General features: G+C 36.4%; 1 protein-coding gene across 1 annotated transcript in view; it reads right to left on the bottom strand.

Moving 5' to 3' along the window:
* FRK (fyn related Src family tyrosine kinase) overlaps positions 1–20,704 on the bottom strand; it is a 50,638-nt gene that overhangs the window by 16,072 nt on the left and 13,862 nt on the right. The window contains exons 2-4 of the mRNA XM_027692819.1: positions 10,771–10,892; positions 4,443–4,606; positions 3,647–3,815 (exon numbers count right to left, since the gene is read on the bottom strand). Of these exons, the coding sequence (XP_027548620.1) occupies positions 3,647–3,815; positions 4,443–4,606; positions 10,771–10,892 (455 nt within the window). The remainder of the gene's footprint in view (positions 1–3,646; positions 3,816–4,442; positions 4,607–10,770; positions 10,893–20,704) is intronic.

Below are 20,704 nucleotides of genomic sequence, written 5' to 3'. Positions count from 1 at the left end.
GATATGTGTTTATTTCTTCCCACTAATTATTAAAAAAGCTGATATATCTAAGATGTTAGATGCCTAAAAATAGGAAAAATGTAGCTAGTATGCTGCACGTCAATATTTCTGAAAGAAGCAGTTGTGAAATTTCTGGTTTGTGTGCAACATTTGAAAAATTGGATCTTGCTCCAAATTGGAGAAGAAACAGATTTCTGAATACCCTAATTACTCTCAAGTCAGGAATCACACATTTGCACCACAAGAGAGCTGGCTCTGGGAAAAACCCATCACTGCCATCTCACCAGAATTCTGGGAGATTAGTTTTTCCTACAGGTTGGAAGGTCATAGAGTCACAGAATCATAGAATCATTAAGGTTGGAAAAGATCTCTAAGATCATCAAGTCCAACCATTAATGCAGCACTGTGATGTTCATAACTAAACCTTGACCTCAAGCGCCACATCCACACGTCTTTTGAACACTTTCAGGTGTGGTGAGTCCATCAGTTCCCCAGACAGCTTGTTCCAATGCTTGACAACCCTTTCCATGAAAAAATTTTTCCCAATATCCAATCTAAACCTCCCCTGGCACAGTTATCCTGTCACTTGTTACCTGGGAGAAAAGACTCCCACCTCACTACAACCTCCTTTCAGGTAGCTGTAGAGAGCAATAAGGTCTCCCCTGAGCCTCTTTTCTCCAGGCTAAACAACCCCAGGTCCCTCAGCAGCTCCTCATATGACTTGCTCTCTAGACCCTTCACCAGCTTTATTGACCTTCTCTGGACATGCTCCAGTACCTCAATGTCTCTCTTGTAGTGAGGGACCCAGAACTGAACACAAGATTCAAGGTGCAGCCCCACCAGTGCTGAGTACAGGGGTACAATCACTTTCCTACTCCTGCTGGCCACACCATTTCTTATACACGCCAGGATGCCATTGGCCTTCTTAGTTTTAAGCCTTTTAGCAGCAAGAGCTAGAAATTAGTTAAAGTGCAGAAAAAAATGTTTGAGAAATGAGGAGAATACTATATAACAAGAAATTATCTTTAGCCTTTCTAAAGACAATTGAAAATTGGTTTAACTCACTCTGTATGTACCTGCAAAACGGAAAGAAAAATTAATGCCTACAAAGAGGCTTTTATTTTATTACACGAAGACATAACAAGGGTTAGAGAGAGACATCAGGTAAATTCAGATGCGAAATTAGGCTCACATTCTCACAGTGCCTTCATCTTGGGACAAGAACATTTCTAATTATTATTTTGTCAAGAACTAGCTATGTTTTGATTAAATATAAATACTAATCTCAGCAGAGGAATGATGTGCAATGGCTTTAACAGCAAAGTATTCAGACTATATATAATCTAAAACAGATGTACACTGCAAAACAATGCTCAACAGAAAAACTCGAAGTAACAGAAATCCTTTCTGCCCTTCAGGCCTATAAATCTATGACATACTAATTGCATTATGCTCTTCTATACTGTTCACTATGTGATTATCCTACTTGATCAACCTGTTCCTGCTTAGTAATGAGAGCATTGTTCCATGTTACAATTTCTCTGGTGCTAAAGCCTTTTTAACAAAACCCACTCCATCTCAGACCCCTATCACTTTGAATTTAACACACTCCTCTGTTGTTCTGATGAATTCCTTTTCCAGAGGATCTACACCGCAAAACAGCTTAGTGAAAAGCCTTTAGTTTAAAATATGCCCCCTCCTGCCCCAGCATAAAGACAACTGATTTAGATCTTTGAACCGAGCAACAACAGAGGATCATTTTACAGTGTGTAAAACACTTGAAGCCTGAAATATTGCCTATGTGAATATTAGAAGCTTCAAACATCAACATATAACACAATGTATTTCTTGATTACTCATGAACTAATATGTTTTCCATTAATTTATCTTCTTTACATTGTGGTGAATGAAATTACCAGACCTACCCTTTGCTGAAATTTTATTAGTACCAAGGTAAGCATTTATTACTCAGATTAAGGTGAGGGTATTGGGATTTTTCTTTAATTAGTGAAGTGTTATTTCTCATGAGTAACAATGAGAACAAGCTGTGGAAAACCAGTGTGCTAACTGATTACAGTAAGGCACTCCAAATGGTGAAAAACACTGTATTAGAAGAGAATAATTCCCTAGAGAAGTACACTACAAGGTTAAATGCTTACATTTCACACTGTTTGAATTGTCTTGGTAGAACAAGATAGTTCACAAAGTACAGCGATAAGAAATTCAATATTAACTATATAATTTATCAAGATGGCTTTGAGAATCAAAGTCTTCATTCTGAGCAACACTCTGTGCAATGTACAACTTCCTTATCACATTATTAGATCACAAACTCTCTGCTATCCAAGCACGACATCCAGGTGGGGCTTGTGTCTGCCCTAACTTAATATAACCCACCATGAAATCAATGAGACTACTACTGTTGACCTGAACGGGAGTCAGACTAGAGTGAAAAAAACAGAGATAGAAAAAGTATTGATTAATTGAGCCCTTTTTCCCAGATGAACTATGATACTATAAAAAGAATCACAGTTGCAGGAGTTTCTTCCACTATACTGTGCTTGTCTGCATGTAATAACGAGTTTGCAGTGAGTCTTACATTTATTCCAGTGAGAAAGAGATTTCAAGATAGTTTCTGTGTTTACTGGGTCACTAGGAAGATGCACCTGTTCACTGAAAAAAGTACTGACTTTCATATAAATTATAGAAGGTCTTTAGTCTGAGCAGTTTTTATATTTCCAGTTAAGCGGAGAAAAAAAATGCTTATTTTCTTTCAATTTGCAAGTCTCAAAACACAAACAATATCCTGATACAAGAGAGCATTAAAACACATGCTTAAATTCCTCTCTGTTCAGGAGATCATTCAAGCAGGGTTCAAGTATATTGCTATTATTCTGAATCAAAGATCTGAATCTGTTCTGCTTCCTGAACCATGTTCATTAGTGCCCAACACAAGCTTTTTCAATTAACCACAACTCGTGTTATCTCTTTTTAAAAAACACGTATATCATCCAGGCTACTTTCTTATCTATGTGGTTCTTGCCATCTGCTGGCAGATATTTTATGTTGTCAATTTAAAATGCACAAATTACTTGAAGTTAATGAAACATAATTAAGAAAAATGCTAAAAGCTGTATTAGTCACAATCTTATACTACATGCAGATATTGGGTATTAATGTTTTGTATCAAAAACTTTGAAAAATTTTATTCAATCAATACTAAGATTAAAGCACTTCTTAAGTACAAACTTACCATAGTGCATATTCTGTATTACCAAAGAAATAATTATAATATAGCATCTAATCACTAGAAAAATTCTCTAGGTTACAAACCTGTAGTCAATCAATTACTTCACCTCTAGATAAAATGTAGTTATTCAACTCCATACAAGCAACATTGTACAAGAAGATGTACAACCCTTGTCTTTTTATGCAATCATCTAGAAACCGAAAACTGGATAAAATTGTAATTCAAAATACCAAAGAATACCTGGACCTTGAGTATTACTAATCTTCATGTTTAAGTGTGTGGATTTTAAGAATGATTGCATATATGATTAGGCTCTCTTTTCAGTAGCATTTAAAAAGTAAAGGAGCACCCTTGCTAACATTTCACATCATTAGCATTTAAGAGTAATTCACATACCTGGTTTTAATGTTTTGATTGCCACAGGGGTGGTATTATTCCACCGTCCTTCCCATACCTCACCAAACTGACCAGATCCTAATTTTTTCACCAACTTCAGAGATTGTCGGTCTATCTCCCACTGATCAACAGTTTTATATGACAAATCAAAAGTAGCAGGAATTTGAACCTAGTAAAAGAAAATAAATAATACAATAATGAGGCTTTTAATATTTTTTCAACAGCTTATACAAATAATTTTTAACTATATCATGTAAAGTTGGAACAGAATATAAATAATGCTTCCTTAGAGTACACACGCATAATAAAATGAGCTGAGAACATAAAATACAACCCATATACTGGGTACTTTTTTTAGAAATAAGAAATACGATAAAGAAAATATACTTTCATTAAAAGTAAAAATTAGAACTCATTCCTCTAGCAAGCTTTTTGAACAGTGACATATTGCTTGCCTGAATCTTGTGGTTTTGTCTCAGTAATTACTTATGGACAGCTAGAGTTATGAAGTTGGAGATTTCATCTCCATATATATATATAAAGGCATTCATAAATCCTGATTTGGCATGTTTTCTCCCCCAGCCACTTGATGATTTGTTAAAAATGGCGGGGTATTCTATTATTAACTTGTCAGCCTCAAGAATGAAACTGTTACAGTACTCAGAACTTACTGAAAACAAGCAGATCATCAACATTTTGAAATGGTAGAAGCAGGTATGGAATCAACATTTTCTGACAGATACTTGATGAGTGAGCTTACAATAAATATTTTGCACAGCATAGCATCCACTCTTACCTTTAGGCATGGCTTTCTGAGCAACACGCAGAGGCCATCACTGTTCTTGCTATAATAGTCAACCAAGTCATTCAGAGTTTTGAAAGTTTTCCTTCTGCTTAGAAAAAAGCCTCCTTCATCCAGCTTTCTGATCCTGTAGTGCTTCACAGATGCACCATCAAAAACTAAAAAGATTTAAATATATAAAATTTCTAGGAATTATTGCAGTGGTACAACATCATTTATGACCAAACCATCATAAGGTTCCTAAATATATTTATGAGGACTTCAAAATAAATTATTTTAGTTTTGAATAGGACAACTATAAAAAGCCTCTTTCAAGCCAAAGCCCACTGTTTAGATATCTTAATACTAAGTCTATCAGTCTTCAGCCATTCAGGTTTGGAGATTCTTGCTTGCACCATAAGAACTGAAGTAGAAGTACATAAATACATCTTATGTGAGGCTCACGTTTTCCATCTCTGAAGACACCGAAACTAGAAGCATCTTATTCACAGTAATCATTTAATCAGTTTTTAATATTTCCCTTTTCAGTGTCAACATTTCAAATAGCAGCTGCTGGGCTGGTAGGCATTTTAAAGGAAACAGATATACTCTTCACATGGCCATAATTCCCTGAAAAGCACTCACATCTTCCAAGGGGTTTTTTGAGTTTTGTGTATGTTTGGAATATGTAAAAATCAGGTGAATAATGCTCTGTTTTTTGTACCATTTGTACAATTAATAAATAAAATAAAATAAAAATTTTTAAGTAGTTTATTTAATCTTTGTCTCATCCTTTTTAAATTTTTTGTGTATGTTCTATAACAAACACAATCTATCAGTACAGTAGTACATGTATAAAATTTACCAAAGAAAATAAATAAAGATATATGTAGAGTGAATGCTCAAAAATCTTTTTGGGCTCAGAATCATCACAAAGGGCAGTTCAGAAGAGCTGAAAAGGTATTTACTTACTTACTTGGGTGTCTTTTAGCAAGACACACCATTAGTTAGATATCACTGTTCATTTTCAATGGGCAATTGAGAGTTTACATTGTATACAAAAGGGTAACAGATTTAGCTCCTAACAATGCCACTGTTGTTAGCTCTAACATTAACAGCGCTCTGGTAATGAGGAATCCTAACCATATAAAGTATAACTTAAGAAGGAAGATGTTTAAGTAGTAGGACAAATTCGCTGTGTCTTAAACAGAAGATACATGCATCACTGCACAGAGATTCACTGATCCTAGGAATTTCAGAGCTCATGGAATGCTACCAAGCTGTAAGATTAAGTGATAGACCAGGGTTTGAAAGTGTGGACAGATTTTTTTTTTTGCTGTCTCTTAGAGCTGTGGGTGTGGGTTCAAGGTGAAGGGACACAGCCCGCCCAGTTAGGCTTGAGGCCAGTGAGGTCACGAATCAAGCCAAATAGGAGAATGGGATCATTTAATGAGTCTGAGGATCAGCCAGAAGGAGAAACACTGAAGCAGAACTAAATATGAAGCACCACATTTTGGAAAAAACCAAGAAGCAATAGCTAAATGAAAAAATTGCTATTGCTCTCCTCTGCATTTACTATAGTTGATATATCCCTTATACTGTAACACTGCGTGGATTTTAGCAAACACTGGTTATAATAGAAGAATGTTAAGTTGCAAATTGTATGTAGAAAATTATTGGTTGCATGCAATTAACAAAGCTGATATAAAGAATAATTCCTCTCACCATTTAAGTGATTAAGTTAAAAAGGAAAATCTCTTCTTCCTTAAGAGCTACCCTGGATAATCAAATATGTTTTGCATTGTTCTGTGCGATTGTCATCCCAGACCACCAGAGGGCAGAGAGGAGCTGTTCAAAATACTCCACCCCAGGCAGTATTTTTAGGGACCTGAGATTTTGCAATCATGAGGAACGGGAATAAGAATATTTGTAAATAAAATCCAGATGATAAAGATAAATACATCACACTTTTCAAATGCCACTTCCTTTTAAATTAACACCCATAAGTAGTATTTATAATTATAAAATACATGCATATTTTTGTGATGTATCATTTGGAAATTGGGCAGAAGCAAAACGAAGTAAAGAGTAATTAGGTACCAAAAGATTGAAAATTTGCTGACTTTTCCCAAGTTCACAGGAAAATTGATCTGGACAAATTAATAAGTCTTTATGATGCATTGAGTAAAGGACAACAGGATGACTCTGCTAATTCAGTCTCAGTTGTACATCACAAGTAATAGTAGTTTGACTACCTGCTTTGTTTATTAGAAGTATTATAACTATTACTTGTGAAGCACCTCACAATAATGATGCAAGAGCTGTTTTGAAGGATTTGCTCTAATTTCTTAGATGAGACTTCTATGAAGCCTTATGATTGACAGCATCTAGGTCAGGCAGTGATGTGTGTGGAGAAGCTGGAGAAAATTTCTGCACTGATACCATCTCTTCTTGTGATAAGTAGCTGAGATTAGTGCAGTATTTGACAGGGGGTTGTTTACTTGTATCCCAGGGCTGAGTCTGGCTGTACAGCTCCTGCACCACACACTTGCAGCTCTGTGATATGGTGTGGCTCCTCTGCCGAGATGATACAGAGCACATGTCACCCAGAGAAGAGCTAGCCATAACCCCTTCCAGTCATCCCTACATCCATACCAGACTGCTTATCAGGACAGGATTATGACTTCAGCTTCACACAGCTTGACAGTAGCTGGGTTTGAAGACTGTTTTTTAACTGAACTTGCCCTTTCCAGAAGAATCACAGTGCCCTGTTAGGTTTCTGCATGGTTTCAGTTTAACAGAAGGATTCTCCTCTCCCTGCAATCCATCTGCATATGATTGGACTAAGCAGAAGGAGATTTTGCCTCCTGAAGAAAGAGAATAAAATAACCTACTACTCTTTTCCCAGGGCAGAAAAATGTATGGTGGCATCTGCTGAGTCAACATCTTCACCAAATGAATCATGGAGACACTAAGGCACCACTACCGCCAGCAATGCTGTGTCCCCACATCACTCCTGTCAGCAGTGCTCCCCCAGCACTGGCCATGCAGCACTGCCAGCACAAGCTTTGCTCAGTTTCCATGCCCAGGGTGGATGTGGGAGGAGACTGATCCCTGAGATCACCCTCATCAGCACAGACCAAGTGCAGAGGCAGATCCAATATCATTCTCTTACTGTGGCCATGATTTTGCCAGTCCTATGAGTCTGCTTCTTTAAACAATTCCCTATTTTTTCTTGTGCTGAAACCCAGTCTGGCTTAGAGGAAACCACACAATATTTTTTAGGAGCATGGAAAAAAAATTTGAAGAAAACACAAACCATTTACATTGTTATTTAATGCAATAAGTCTTTTAGATACCATTATTCAGTGATGGGCTAAGTAAAGAGCTTCCTGCTATCACTGGCAATGACACTCAATTAAGCTGAGCACATCTAAATTATGGCTTTTAATTAAAAAGAGGCAATGTCTAAGATGCCACCAACGTGTTTAAAATTTAATACATTTCACACCAGATGCTGGAGTCATCAACATAAAAATCTGTTGACAACATGTGCATTTTTGAAATGGGAAAACCTATTTTTAAAATGTCAAACACTTTAATTTATAGCAACACATCTCAGTGGCCTATCTGGTTTGATGAGCTTTCTATTTAACAATTCACAGATGAGAAAAGCCTTTCTGAATGTGACTTTTTATTTTTAATTTAAATAGTTACTTATTATCTAAATCTTACAAGTTCAGAGTTTTCCCAAGTTAGAGGTGAAAAGTACCATTTTCACGAAAAGTAGGGTTTGTTTGTTTTTTTCCTAAGAAGATCATTTGTTTCCCTAATTAACATCAAGTCTTTTAAACATTGCCCATATGAGTATGAAATCAAGCATGAAAGTCATAAAGTCAGTTTATGGGTTCTTGGGTGAAACTCTCTCTTCCCTTTCAAATTCTCTTATTTTTTTACCTTTATTGCACCTAAATATTAGGCTGGATAGAGAATTAAAACATTTTCTTAAAGACCTTAATTCTGAAATCCAGGTTATCACTCTTCTAGCCAATATAATCTACTCTGAAATGAAACCAAAACAGCAAACCAACCAGACCTACAGAGGATGGGACTTTGGGAGTCTATTCTTTCTGCACTGAAAAAAATGGAAACAGAAATTAGGGCATATTCCAAAACACCAGGTTTTGAGTTCTCCCCTGTCAGTGTATCAGCTACCATGGAGATAGAAGCTATCCTTCTGCTTCAACTTCAGTCTCATAATTCCTTCTGATGGCACAAAGAGGAGAGATGCAGGAAAACTGCCTTCTCCATAGCATCTGGTGAACTAAAAAACCTTCTTTCCAATTAATACTTTCCACAACACAAACCTCTTCATCATTTGCTTTAGAATGTAAGAAAGAAATCCACACTGATGGTTTCATATCTTGCTGCTATCAGTCATCATCAAATCTCCTGTTCCTGAATAAGCTTATACAGAAACCTGAAAAATGACTACCACAGGCTTTTATAATTTAATCAAATATACTAAATCAGATAGAATAAACTTTCTATCCAAAATCTGTATGGAAAAAATTAAACAACAGCATCAAAATATAATCTCATCCTACCACAAATGCTGGCCTAATATTTATCTTCATTGTCTTGGATTTTTCTCTGGAGTATCTCATAGTTTAACTAAAGTACTGCTGCCTTCCTGTTAGAGAAGTGATTAGGATGCAGGATAAATAATTAAGATTTTGAACCTTTCCTAGACATCTGTAGGTGGAGAATAATAAAAAGAAATTGCATTTCCACTCCTAGATGCAAAAACTGAAGATTTTTCATTGATTTTTAGTAAAGTGTCATATATTCAAGTGCCAGCATTAAAAAGATACAGGTCTATTTGTCCTTCCCTGCATAACACCACACTGTTACTGGTCTAGCCCAGCCCTTGGATGAAATCAGTTCACTGATGAAGAAAACTTGAAGGAAACTGGAACCACATCAATAAGTTGGCACACGAAGAGAAAGCATTTTGCAAGGTCTTTGGCTATAATACAGTCCTTGGATGAAAGTGTGCATGCACAGGGGTCAATTCTGTCACAGCTGAGGAGCGGTCTGATTCCTCACTGATGGTAGTTTTCCTTTCAGCACTTTATGCCAAGAACCAACTTCCTTGAGGGTAAACTGAAAACTATGGAGTCAACTCTCCCAGAACTGTAAATATCACATTTATTTCATAAAATTCCCTGTCTTTCACTCCACATTTCTTTGTCTTGGCAATGAAAAGCAATCCTTCCATTACCACAAGATGTTGCAGGTATATCCCCTTTCCTTATAAGTGGGAAAGAGAAAGCAAGAATGTGTCAAAAGTTCATTAAGCTGTGTTTCTGTGTAATGTTCAGAACACTTGAATGACACAAGTATCCAGGCAAAAGAGGAGTCATTATGAAATAATCTGGTTATGCATAGGGTGCCTCTCATTTTACTGACATAATTCTACATTTATGGTTTATTCACAAACATCAAGAGTCTTTGCGGGTGTTTGAAATTAATATAGGTAGAGCACATTAGGTAGCTTGGATGTAGATCTTCATTGCCTCAGGGACAACTCTATGCTCTTGGACTCATAGTTGTATGACAAGTTTGATGGAAAACGTTCACAGAAAACAACTAATGAACAATCACATTTACTATTTAAAATGGCAAAAATCTACAGCATGAAAAAAGATGATGTACTTATATGTGAGTGAGTAAAATTATTAACAAGTAAGTATCCTTATTAGACAATCTCTCAGATTCAAATAAAGGACTTAAATAAATTTCAAAATGCATCATCATCGTAAATCTAATTTTTTACTGATATTTACAACACACTTGTCAATGAAACATGACTGATTCTAAAGTACAGCTTTGAAGATCTATGATTTTATCCCTGAAAACAAATAAATATGAACCTAAGTGTGAGCTCTAGGAGAAATCTCTTTTTCTTAAACAGCAGATGTCTGCCAACATGCTTTTATTTTTATTTTTTGTGCTAATCAGAACAGTAGGGTACAACTGCAATGTATATTTTTGTGCTTTGATTGTGAAAATACTATCTATTTTAAGGCAGCTGGAACACTGGAAGTACTAAAAATAAAAAAGTTAATTTCTGTTCTGAGCATATTGATAAACAAAGTCTATAAAATATAAACTCAAACTACTCTTGCCAAGTTTTCTTTAGATATCTCCCAGGAAATAAATATTGTTACAAACTTAATTTCATTTTCATGACCACAGTTTATGGTTCTCAAAAATGAAAAAGCCCAGATCACCCAAGAAATTTTTAAAACATTGCTTCAGATGAAAAACTAGGATATACCTGAGAGTGAGTATTCCCCTTTTAGACTTTCACTTTCTCGGATTAGGAAGGCTCCTGCCTGGTTTCCAGGGTATGACAGTTGTCTCTCGGCATCTGCTCGTTTGGTTGGGCCAAAGAACCATCTGAACAAATAAAAACCATTAATTTTACCATTCAGGGAAACATACCAGGAAGACAGCTTAGCTTTTATAAACATGCTACACATTTACTATGAGATAATCTGTGCTATGCTAATTAAATATCAATAGTAGGGGGGGAAAAAAACAGTCAGAACTACACCACAAATTATTGCTAGAAAATATTGCTTACACATTTGAGTGAAATCTGGATTTTACTGCTAATGGAAGGTCTTACTGATTTCGAGCGAAAAAGCATTCAGAAGTAACAGACTGGTTTTGTCCCAGAAAAAAATCACCAAGAAATTTTGCCAAGGCTACAGTAGCAGAAATTGATACCAAGTCCATTGATGCCACTTGAACTATGTAGAGGTGCAGGTATGTGCTAACATCCCGACATCTTAAAAGCCAAAAGATCTCTGAAACTGCAAAAGGGCTCTCAGGTTCCAAGGCGTAAATCACCCTGCAGCCTTTTCTATTCCACTGCCACAAATAAGTTACTGGTAATTTTTCAGCTCTACTGCTGTTTGACAAACAAAACCAATATGTCCCTCACGTCACTGCAAACATCTCAACATCCATGTTTTGTGAAAATCTCCTCCTATCTATGCCTTTTAAAACATATTTTTCCTCTCTCACTAAAACCTGTAGTTCACAAAGGCTTGTTCAAGTAATGGTTTTAGTTTCCTTCTCTGAAGGTAGCTCTTTTGCTGTTTTGCACTGAGTTTAAATTAAATGTAAATAAGACAGAGATGAGTCAGCATTTTCTACTGAGACAGCATTCAGCTTCCTTCCAACAAACATGCAAAGCTTTTTCCAAGATTAGCTCCACCCCTTATTTGAAGTAAATGGTGATAAATAAGTATCATAGCTAAACCTATTATGCAAACTTTAAGTATAAATCAGTGTATCGCACCACAAGTAAGTTGCCTATTCAGTTAACTACTTGCTTTGTCAATTACTGTGAAAAGTACTGAAGGAGTCATCAACAGACTACTTTAGTACCTGCAAGGCTTGTAATCATCAAGAGGAATGGTGGAAATAAATGAGAATGTTGGGTGACATCTTGGCTGAGCAAGCATGAGAACTGATAAATGGTTTTGTATTAATAAAGAGGAAATAAGAAGAGGGAAATACAGACGGCACTAACCCACACTGAATATGCTTTGCTAATAAAAGAAAACGAAAGACAGATATTCCCGACCTTATTCCTGTCCTCTGACTTTAAGATGATTTGGACATATTTGGCAGGAAAGTAATCTCATTAGAAAGCTGGAATGTGTTAGTGGTAATTTTAATTAGTCAAATGTGTTCATTAATTTAACCAATTAATTTAATTAATTCATTATTTAGACTGTAGAAAACTAAGTAATCAATAAGTATTCAAATCCTTGACTGAGGTTCTTGTCAAAGGAATAAGAGGACAGAGTACAAGTTCAACTCTATTCCAGTCCCAAGGAAAACCTGTCTACCCTAAAAGCTGAATTAGAATGTCTCTGAAATTTCTAAATATACCTGCTCTGGGAGTAACGTCTGAAAACTAACAAACTATATGATCTGAAAAAAAAAACAAACCACAAATATTTTTCTCCTTGAACTATAAGATATCACTTAGTAGTATTCATTCACTCATAAGAATGTATAAAAAGAAGTGTTTAATTTTGGGGGTTTCATGGGTTAAGAAGAGAACATCTTTTCAAAAGAATTTAATTTTGTACTCAAAAGACCTTCCTATCCATTATTAGCAAAGTTGAATTTTAGGGACATTCAAAATATAGTCTTTACATAACTCAACATTTGAACATACGCTGTTAGTAACTCAAATTACTAGTGCTGAAAACATGAGCAAAAATACAGTGTATGCAATTGTTGCAGGATTCAAATTGTGAACAATTTCCATTGCATTTCTGTAGGCCTTGCTTGACATGACTAGAAGCTGTAAGCTGTAATGTTTGTGCTTATAGACTGTGTGAAAATATGCAATGTTTATACTTGTTAACTGTGTGTCTAATTATAAGGTTTGAGAACATAGTATGTTTAGAGCAAGAAAGCCTTGAGAAAGTGTAGATAGGAGTGCACCTGCAGATTTCAGGAAGTCCCTAATTATGAAAGCCTCTACATTCCAAGTATGACTTCAGATCACGTGGACAGAACATCAGGTCCAATGAACTGGAGACATGAGACGCGTGTACAGACTGAGCTATCCAATCACCTTGTTGTAAGCATGTGCCCCAAACAAACTAAACTATATAAAAGCTGACTTAATAAAATAATAAATTGAACATATGGCTGACCACATTGGCCTGTATACCTTATGTTTATGCCCCTCCATCAACATGCAATAAGGGGAATTTGTTGGTTTATTTGGGAAATACAAATTAAAATAGTATTATGCTGTGTATGTAAAGTCATGTCTATGATATAGGTCATGATTTTGGAAAATAACACATAAGTATATCATATTTAGGCACAAGTATCTGTTTCTTTGACTTCAAAACATTTCAAATTATATGCTTATTTTTATTTGGTTGGAAAAACTTCATTGAATCAATATGAAATTAAAGTTTATATGGAGGATATATAATATGTAGGTTCTGACTCCAGATAAATTAGCAGTTTAAAAAGATCCTTACTTGCAAAATGAGATAATTAGAGCAACAGTACTTGAGATGGTAAGTGTAACTGAAGCAGTTATTATGGAGAGTGAAAAGTGGACACATATTGTATATTACCTCATTTGCCTGACTTTATATGATCTGATTAAAATGTTTCAGAAAAATATAGGGAAAATTACTTTTAATAGCACTCAAATATCTGATTCTTAGTTCAAAGCCATTGAAATAAGTTAACAATAATAATGATAGAGTACCAAAAGCAATACTATTGTGAAAAAACAATCCCTTAACTTCAAAGCAAATAATTTAATTTGTTACTTACTTTCTTTTTTAACAAAAGCACATCTGAATTTAAAGTACTATGGAAGTTTAAATTCCTTTCTTAAAGTGTGAAGAGCTTATTTCAATTTCTAGCAACTGAATTTATGCTTCAAAAGGCTTTACTTCATCCAAAAGTGTGTATCTTAGAGGGAAAAATGCTTTAAAAAACAATAATGAATCAAGGTAATTGCTCATCATGAATTGTCTCTCTGCGGGATAGGAAGGTCAGACCAAAATAACACCCAATCCTTAGTAAATCTATTTGTGTTTTATAGCTCAAAGACAGATGATGGTTTTGAAACAGAGCATTTGGAAAAATAGAACTAAAAATGAAGCACTATCCACTGCAGAAGTTAAGTAGCCAGCACTTTTTCTGACTTCAATGCGCTCTGTTGGCACCAGACAGTCCCAGAGCAGTTTGAATTAGCAATTCATACACTGTATCACTCTGAACTTCAGCCTGCAGCCAGATCACTCAGTGCAGGATCAGTAGATTACCAGGCATGGCACAAATAAGTGCACTCAGAATTAGGCATAATTTTCTATTTTTAGCAGGAACTGTCTGCCTAGCACAGCTTCTATCAGTGAGATCCAGGAACATGTTTTCTTGGTCAACACTGCATTCAACACCCTAACTCCCTTTTCAATATACCATGCCAGATCTGCTTTTTGGGAATTGTTTCTAGCAGCTTCCTCAAAATCCCTTGTTTCCACCATCATTCATAGCTATCAGGAATCCCTTCATTAAAAACTTCAGGGTACTTCCAGGTCACATCTCTGTCACCATGTATAGGAGGATTTTGGGTCCATAACAAACACACTCCTTGTTGCAGGTGATGCTCAGTATTGGAATACCAGTGAGGTTGGTTGTGTTATTGAGAGCATAGGAATCATATCTCTATTGGCCATCAATTCCACTAGCAGTTTTTGATCACAGGATTATCATCATGGATCACAGCAGGTTTTCTCATGGCATGTTCCCAGACTGTGACAGTATCACTGCTAAGACCTTCTTCCAGCAAAGGAAGCTGGAATGCTGGTGGTCATATTAGAAGGGCAATTTTTTTAAGTAACTGAGGTCATAGAATCACAGCATCACAGAATATGCTGAGTTAGAAGTGACCCACAGGGATCATTGAGTCCAGTCCTTAGCCCCACACAGGACAGTTCGCAAGAGTAACAACCATGTTACCTTACACTCACTCCTGCCTATGCATTCAGTCCATTTTGAATTAAAATAGAGTCGTGAGTTCAACAGAAGTTGATAGTGTTACCTGGCTCCATCACCACCTTTGCTCAGAAGCCTTCTGTCCGCCAGGGTGCAATGCACTGCTGATCTCCATCTACATGTCAAAGCCACATTTAGCTGCCTCTGCTTTTTGTCTCTCTGAGCCTTGCTACATAAAAATCCACTAAAATAAAAATAGTCACTTCTACTTTTGCACTTTTCTTCTTATAGCAGGAAGATATGGCAGAAATTTTTACATTGGAAAGTAGAAGAGTGGGTCAAGGGCTATCACATGCCACAAAGCCACTAACTTACTAAAGCCAATTACTAAAGCAAAGAAAGAGGTGGAGGTAAAGTTCTCCAATGCTATACCAGTGGTAGTCTTTCCAGTGCATGGCAACACACCTATAAGAGGACAAATGTCCAGTGGAAAAACCAAAACCCACAAATATCCTCATCCAAAAATAAGATTATGCAAAATGAGTTTTCTTCCCTCTGTTCCCTCTCATTAATTCAACATCCCCTTCGGATCAAACCAGTGCAATACACTCATTTGAGGCAGAGACTGAAGATTTAACAGAAGATCTCAACTAATTTGGGAACTATAGGCTCTTTTTCGATCCTGAAATTAACTCTATTCAACACTCAAAGTTAAACCCAAAAAAAGTATTCCCCACCATGCTCCAGATGAAAAAGCTCTCTGGGGAAATATCTTTTGGCAGCTTGCCATTCCTTGGACAGTCATTTTGCAGACCCCTCACCTCCCTACACTCGAGCTGTCTGCTTGGTATCTCCTAAATCCCTAAAATGCTAAATCCCGACTCTAAGACAAGGTGTTTGCTAAACCTTAGACAAAGCAGGCCCCAGTCACGGGCCTGACAAAACACTTCTTGGGACACAAGTCTTTCCTAGAGCAGCTTCTTTGCCATTGTACTTCAACAGACACTCTAAATTCATGATTAAGGACTCTGCGTGCATCCCCTTTTGGGGTGTGGGTAAGATCCTCACGACCAAGCTAAACACCAGCTCTGAAGTAACAGCTACAATCTTCGACTTTCTTGGAAATTTCAGCAGATCTCTCACTGCTTTTTTGTTGTCTACACTGAAGACCAACAGAGAAAATGATGTAGAAGTTCTGACTGTTTCATCCATTTCCATTAGGGCTCACCAGAGCACAGCTTCCCATTTTATCCTCTACCATTACTTAGATTTAATATGTACAGGAGTAAAATCAGAATCAACTCCACAATGTCATATCTGAAGTCACTGAATTTGCTTTAATAACTAGCTGTAAATGGGATAAGGGGGGATTATTTCAGTTTCTCATGCAAGCTGCAGGACACCAGAGGTAAGATGAGGCTAGAAGCAGAGGTCTCTGACATACTCTTAATTTTGTGAATGTTCAATTAAAAGGGAAAATCCTGAGGGCTGAGTCAGCAGTAAGGTACAGCCACATATAGAAGTCATGATCATTACTATAGGAATGAAGAGGGAGGAAAGAGGAGAAAAAATGCTGAGAAACAGCTTGGAGGCACAACAGAATAAATAGCAGAAAATCAGTCACATGAAATTTATTTTCAAAAATGACTGAAGATGTTAAATTAGACAGCATGATCCTATCCCTGGATCAGCACTTTGTGGCATTACAGGCATCTTGCGTCTCATTTTTCGTAAGTGCTTTCAACTGGGATTTACATTCTCATGTTAGGGTACATCTCATGAGACTGCTAAATGTCAGCAGCTGAGAGGGTTTGTTGAGTTTCCTGTGGTTCTCAACAAGAAGTCCCAATTATAGAACAAATGTCAATGACAAACAGGTTAGCTGGCCCTCCAGAAGATTAACTGGAGCGCGTTAACTGCGTCTGTAGTACTAGGCTGAGAAGAAGGGGTTTCTTGGACTGAGAAGAGCAAAAAATGACTGCAATTAGAGTAAAAGAGTTGGGTGAGGACAAAAAAAAATACTATATATACTGAAACAACCTATATCCCACTTTCTTCTGGAATGCAAAAAGCTTGTGCAATAGCTAAAACAAATAAAGAAAAGCTACAGCAGTACATGAAGTTTACATTTTAAATGCCTCAAAATCTACTGTCATAGAAAGCTGTAACTGCAAACTCAAGAACTCCAAAGTTAGGAGATGACAATATTAATATTGTTTTCAAGGCATCCACTCAGCCTTTTTCAGGAAAATCCAGGATGATACCATCTTTAATTACATGGTCATATCCAGTGCTTCCTACAGTGTTAATACAAATGCTGTTCAATTAATAGTTACCCTCTATTTCATTTTGTCATTGTGTAGATAGAGTTTATTTGCTGTACATTGTTTAGCCTCTGGTCTCAATGCCAGTTACAAAATTACATAAATGGTTTATTTCCTAACATCCTCTATTATAGTGTTCATGACTGTAATATCCCAATGCTTTACAAACATTCGTTAAATTCTTTTTGTGGCACTTCTGATTATAAAATTTTTCTGCAGTGGAGAAACAGCCCAGGCAATAAGAAACTATTACAAACATTTTCCACTAATTTTGGATGTCCAGCTTGAAAAGTTCAGGGCCTATCTTTCAGGGAATTTAATGATGTACAGTATGTAGTAATTTATTCGGACAGCAATAGGCGCTAACTTCTGTGCCAGAGGAGACAAGGGGAGATGCATGGAAAGCTGAAGAGATAGGGAGATCCTCCAGGGTCTTATTCAATTTTCATCATATGACCATACTGTGCCCTTACTCAGCACATGGAAACTTGAACAGGCTTGTGTGCACTGCTCTTCACTACTGTCATCCATGTAGGACAAAGGGCTGCTGAACCAGCTTTTAATCCATAACAGGTTTGCAGTCTGCTGTGAGTAGAAGAGTGCAGAAGCAGGGGCAGAAGTTACCAAGGGAACCACCAGCAAGTCCTCCCTATGCTGAGAGGAAGGCTCCAAGCACTTGCTGGGTTTTTCCAAAATATCAAAAATATAGAATGCAGCTGTCAAATTCTAATGAATATGTTTGGTTATCACATATAAAGTGTAGTTGTACTTCCAAAGCCTTGGTTTGTTTAAAACAAAGTTTTCTTAGATAGCAGAAAAGCACACGTTTTTAGTACAGCAATCTCCCTTCCTAAATATCAATCTCTCCTACTTCTCCAAATTACACGCACAAAGGATTTCTTGTATAGTTCCGAGCCATGTTTTTTGCTTTCAGGGAGAGAAAGAGGCAGCCTGTGCCTGGTATGTCCCTGGAAAATTCATACCCAATCAGGTAAAGCCTGGAAAAAGCAACTAAACAAGCTCTTCTGGTAGAAAATATTAGGCTGTCTTAATTATAAGACTAATGAAGTAATAGCATTTCTTCAAGAGCTGATATTTCAAGAAATTAGGAAATATTACTGCAAAGATGAAAGCCTTCCAGATACAACATAGTTAAGAAACAGATGTGCTTTACAAATGATGAGCTGCATGCATGAAGGAGAGCGTGGGAGATGAGTGCTGGCTGCTTCAATTTTCCCTTTATAGTCTACAGTGAACCTGATGACAGCTTTTGAAAGAAAAAAAAAAAGAAGAAACAAAATCTGTAGTCACACTAAACCATGAAGATGAACACTTGCAAGCAAGATTCCTTTCATGAGCATTTTCAAAAACACAAGCCTTCTCAGATATGGCACAAGAATCTACATAGTGAAAAGTTAGGGATTACTCTAGGGCTTGTAGATTTTCATTGTGCAGAGGCTAGAAAACCTAAGATTGCGTTTCAGGTCCTTTGGAAACAGAGCCCTTCCTCCTTACCTCCTTCTACAGGCAAGCCTGGGATCATTTTGAATGCTCACTGTCTCTCATCGTCATTTTTTATCAGATACTGAACAAGCACAAAATTTAGGAGGAAGGAATTTAAAACTAATGATAAAGGAATGGATAGGAAACACAAGGAGGAAGGGAGAAACCAGGACAGTAAAAATTCAAAGCTGAGAGGACCATAGGATATGTATGTGGATGGATGGAGTGAAGAGAGAAAACCAGAGTTAATAGGCAACAATGAGAAAATAAAGACAAGACCAAGCTGAGGACTGCATTGAGTGCCTGAGGGCTATAACCTGCTGCTGCCTGAGCTGCTGCACTGCTCAGAAAATGCTGAGTTTTTCTTACCCTGCTCCCACAGGGCATGTGCTTTTGGTAGCTATTTCAGCCCTACTTGGGGAAAAATTTCACAGAATCTCTCTTAAACCAGTTTCACAGACTAACTCTCACTGTGAGGATTGTGCTATACAGTTCTTTTCGCTTTCCCTTTCTTAGTTCATTACACCACTTATTTTTTGTACTTGTCAAGACAATACTTTAATATTAACTTTCATCACATATTTATTGTCCAGATATCACTGCTTTAAACCTCATTCACCAAAGTACCATCAGCAAAAAGTGAGTCAGGGGAAGTTGTTAAATGTTTAGGTAACAACAGCCTTCTCTATCTGCATAAGTAAACTATCTGAAATCCTAACACACTGCCGAAAGTAACTGACTTGGACTTAAAATAAAGAATAGTTTTAATTGTATATGTATAGTGACACAGCTCACTCCTGATTACTTATTTACCATAATCACAATCTAGTTTCCTCCAAGTGAAACTAGAAATTCAGGTTTTCAGGAATGGTTAAGTCAGGCAGCACACTTAACCTTTGGCAACTACAATAAATTTGCTTTGTAAAGATCTGAGTCATGTATATTACTCAGCTCCTTGTTGTTGAATAACTTATCACAAACTAAAATGAAGACTATCTTGTGTGCATCATATGCAGGACTTTGAGCTTCTCAGTCTTTTCACAATGACAGTGGGTGAAATAAGTTTGTTTTTCTTTCCACTGAGAAAAACATAGAACATGTGAATAATTGTGAAAAATTAGAAGGCTCATTTCTATCTATGTTAGCAGCAGAAATCTCTCAAAGCAACAGAGCAGCACTGGTTTATGTTATGTATGTTTTTAAAAATCTGTCTGTATGTTTGAAAGTGGATGTCTATAGTTTCACTGTATTTTCCATACTTTGAGACCAACAGTGTGATTTTTCTTTGAATAACCATTACAGTGTGAAATATACAGTTTTGGAAAATAACAGATCCCATTTCGATCTTGGTTTTTCGATAATATTTTGCTAGTGTTCTTGTCAGCAGATTATAGCTGACTGGTTGGTGTTTTTCCATAAACGCTAAATTTATGTTAGACTTGAGAGAAGTTTTATTGGTGAGATGACAGAATTTAAGAGGAGATAAGAGACATAGAAGCAAAAAAAGGGAATGAAAATTGTTACACTTCTCCATATATTTTCTAAAAAAAAATTATAGCTTAATTTGTGAAAGTACTCAATTTGAATAATTTTGAAATTTAAAGGTTATTTTGTTTCTATTTTCAAATGGAGGTTCCAAGAAAACGTAAGTTTTGGGTTTTTTTTAATTTTGTTCAGAAATTATTAAGTTATCTGACAGCAAGATACACCAAGTAGTAAGCTTCACCTTATTTCATGGAACATTTTGATTTCATACGGAGCTAAAATGAAGGGCTCTTGAGAAAACTCACTGTTTCTTTCTTCCAGGAGAAGGGAGACGTTTTTCCTTTCTCTCTTTCCAATTTAATTTGATAATGAATGTGAGCACTAGAATACAAGTGATACATT

Source organism: Neopelma chrysocephalum, unplaced genomic scaffold, assembly GCF_003984885.1.
Source record: "Neopelma chrysocephalum unplaced genomic scaffold, ASM398488v2 Primary Assembly neopelma1_23, whole genome shotgun sequence".
Taxonomy (NCBI): Eukaryota; Metazoa; Chordata; class Aves; order Passeriformes; family Pipridae; genus Neopelma; species Neopelma chrysocephalum.
This window is presented reverse-complemented; position numbering and strand designations above follow the sequence as displayed.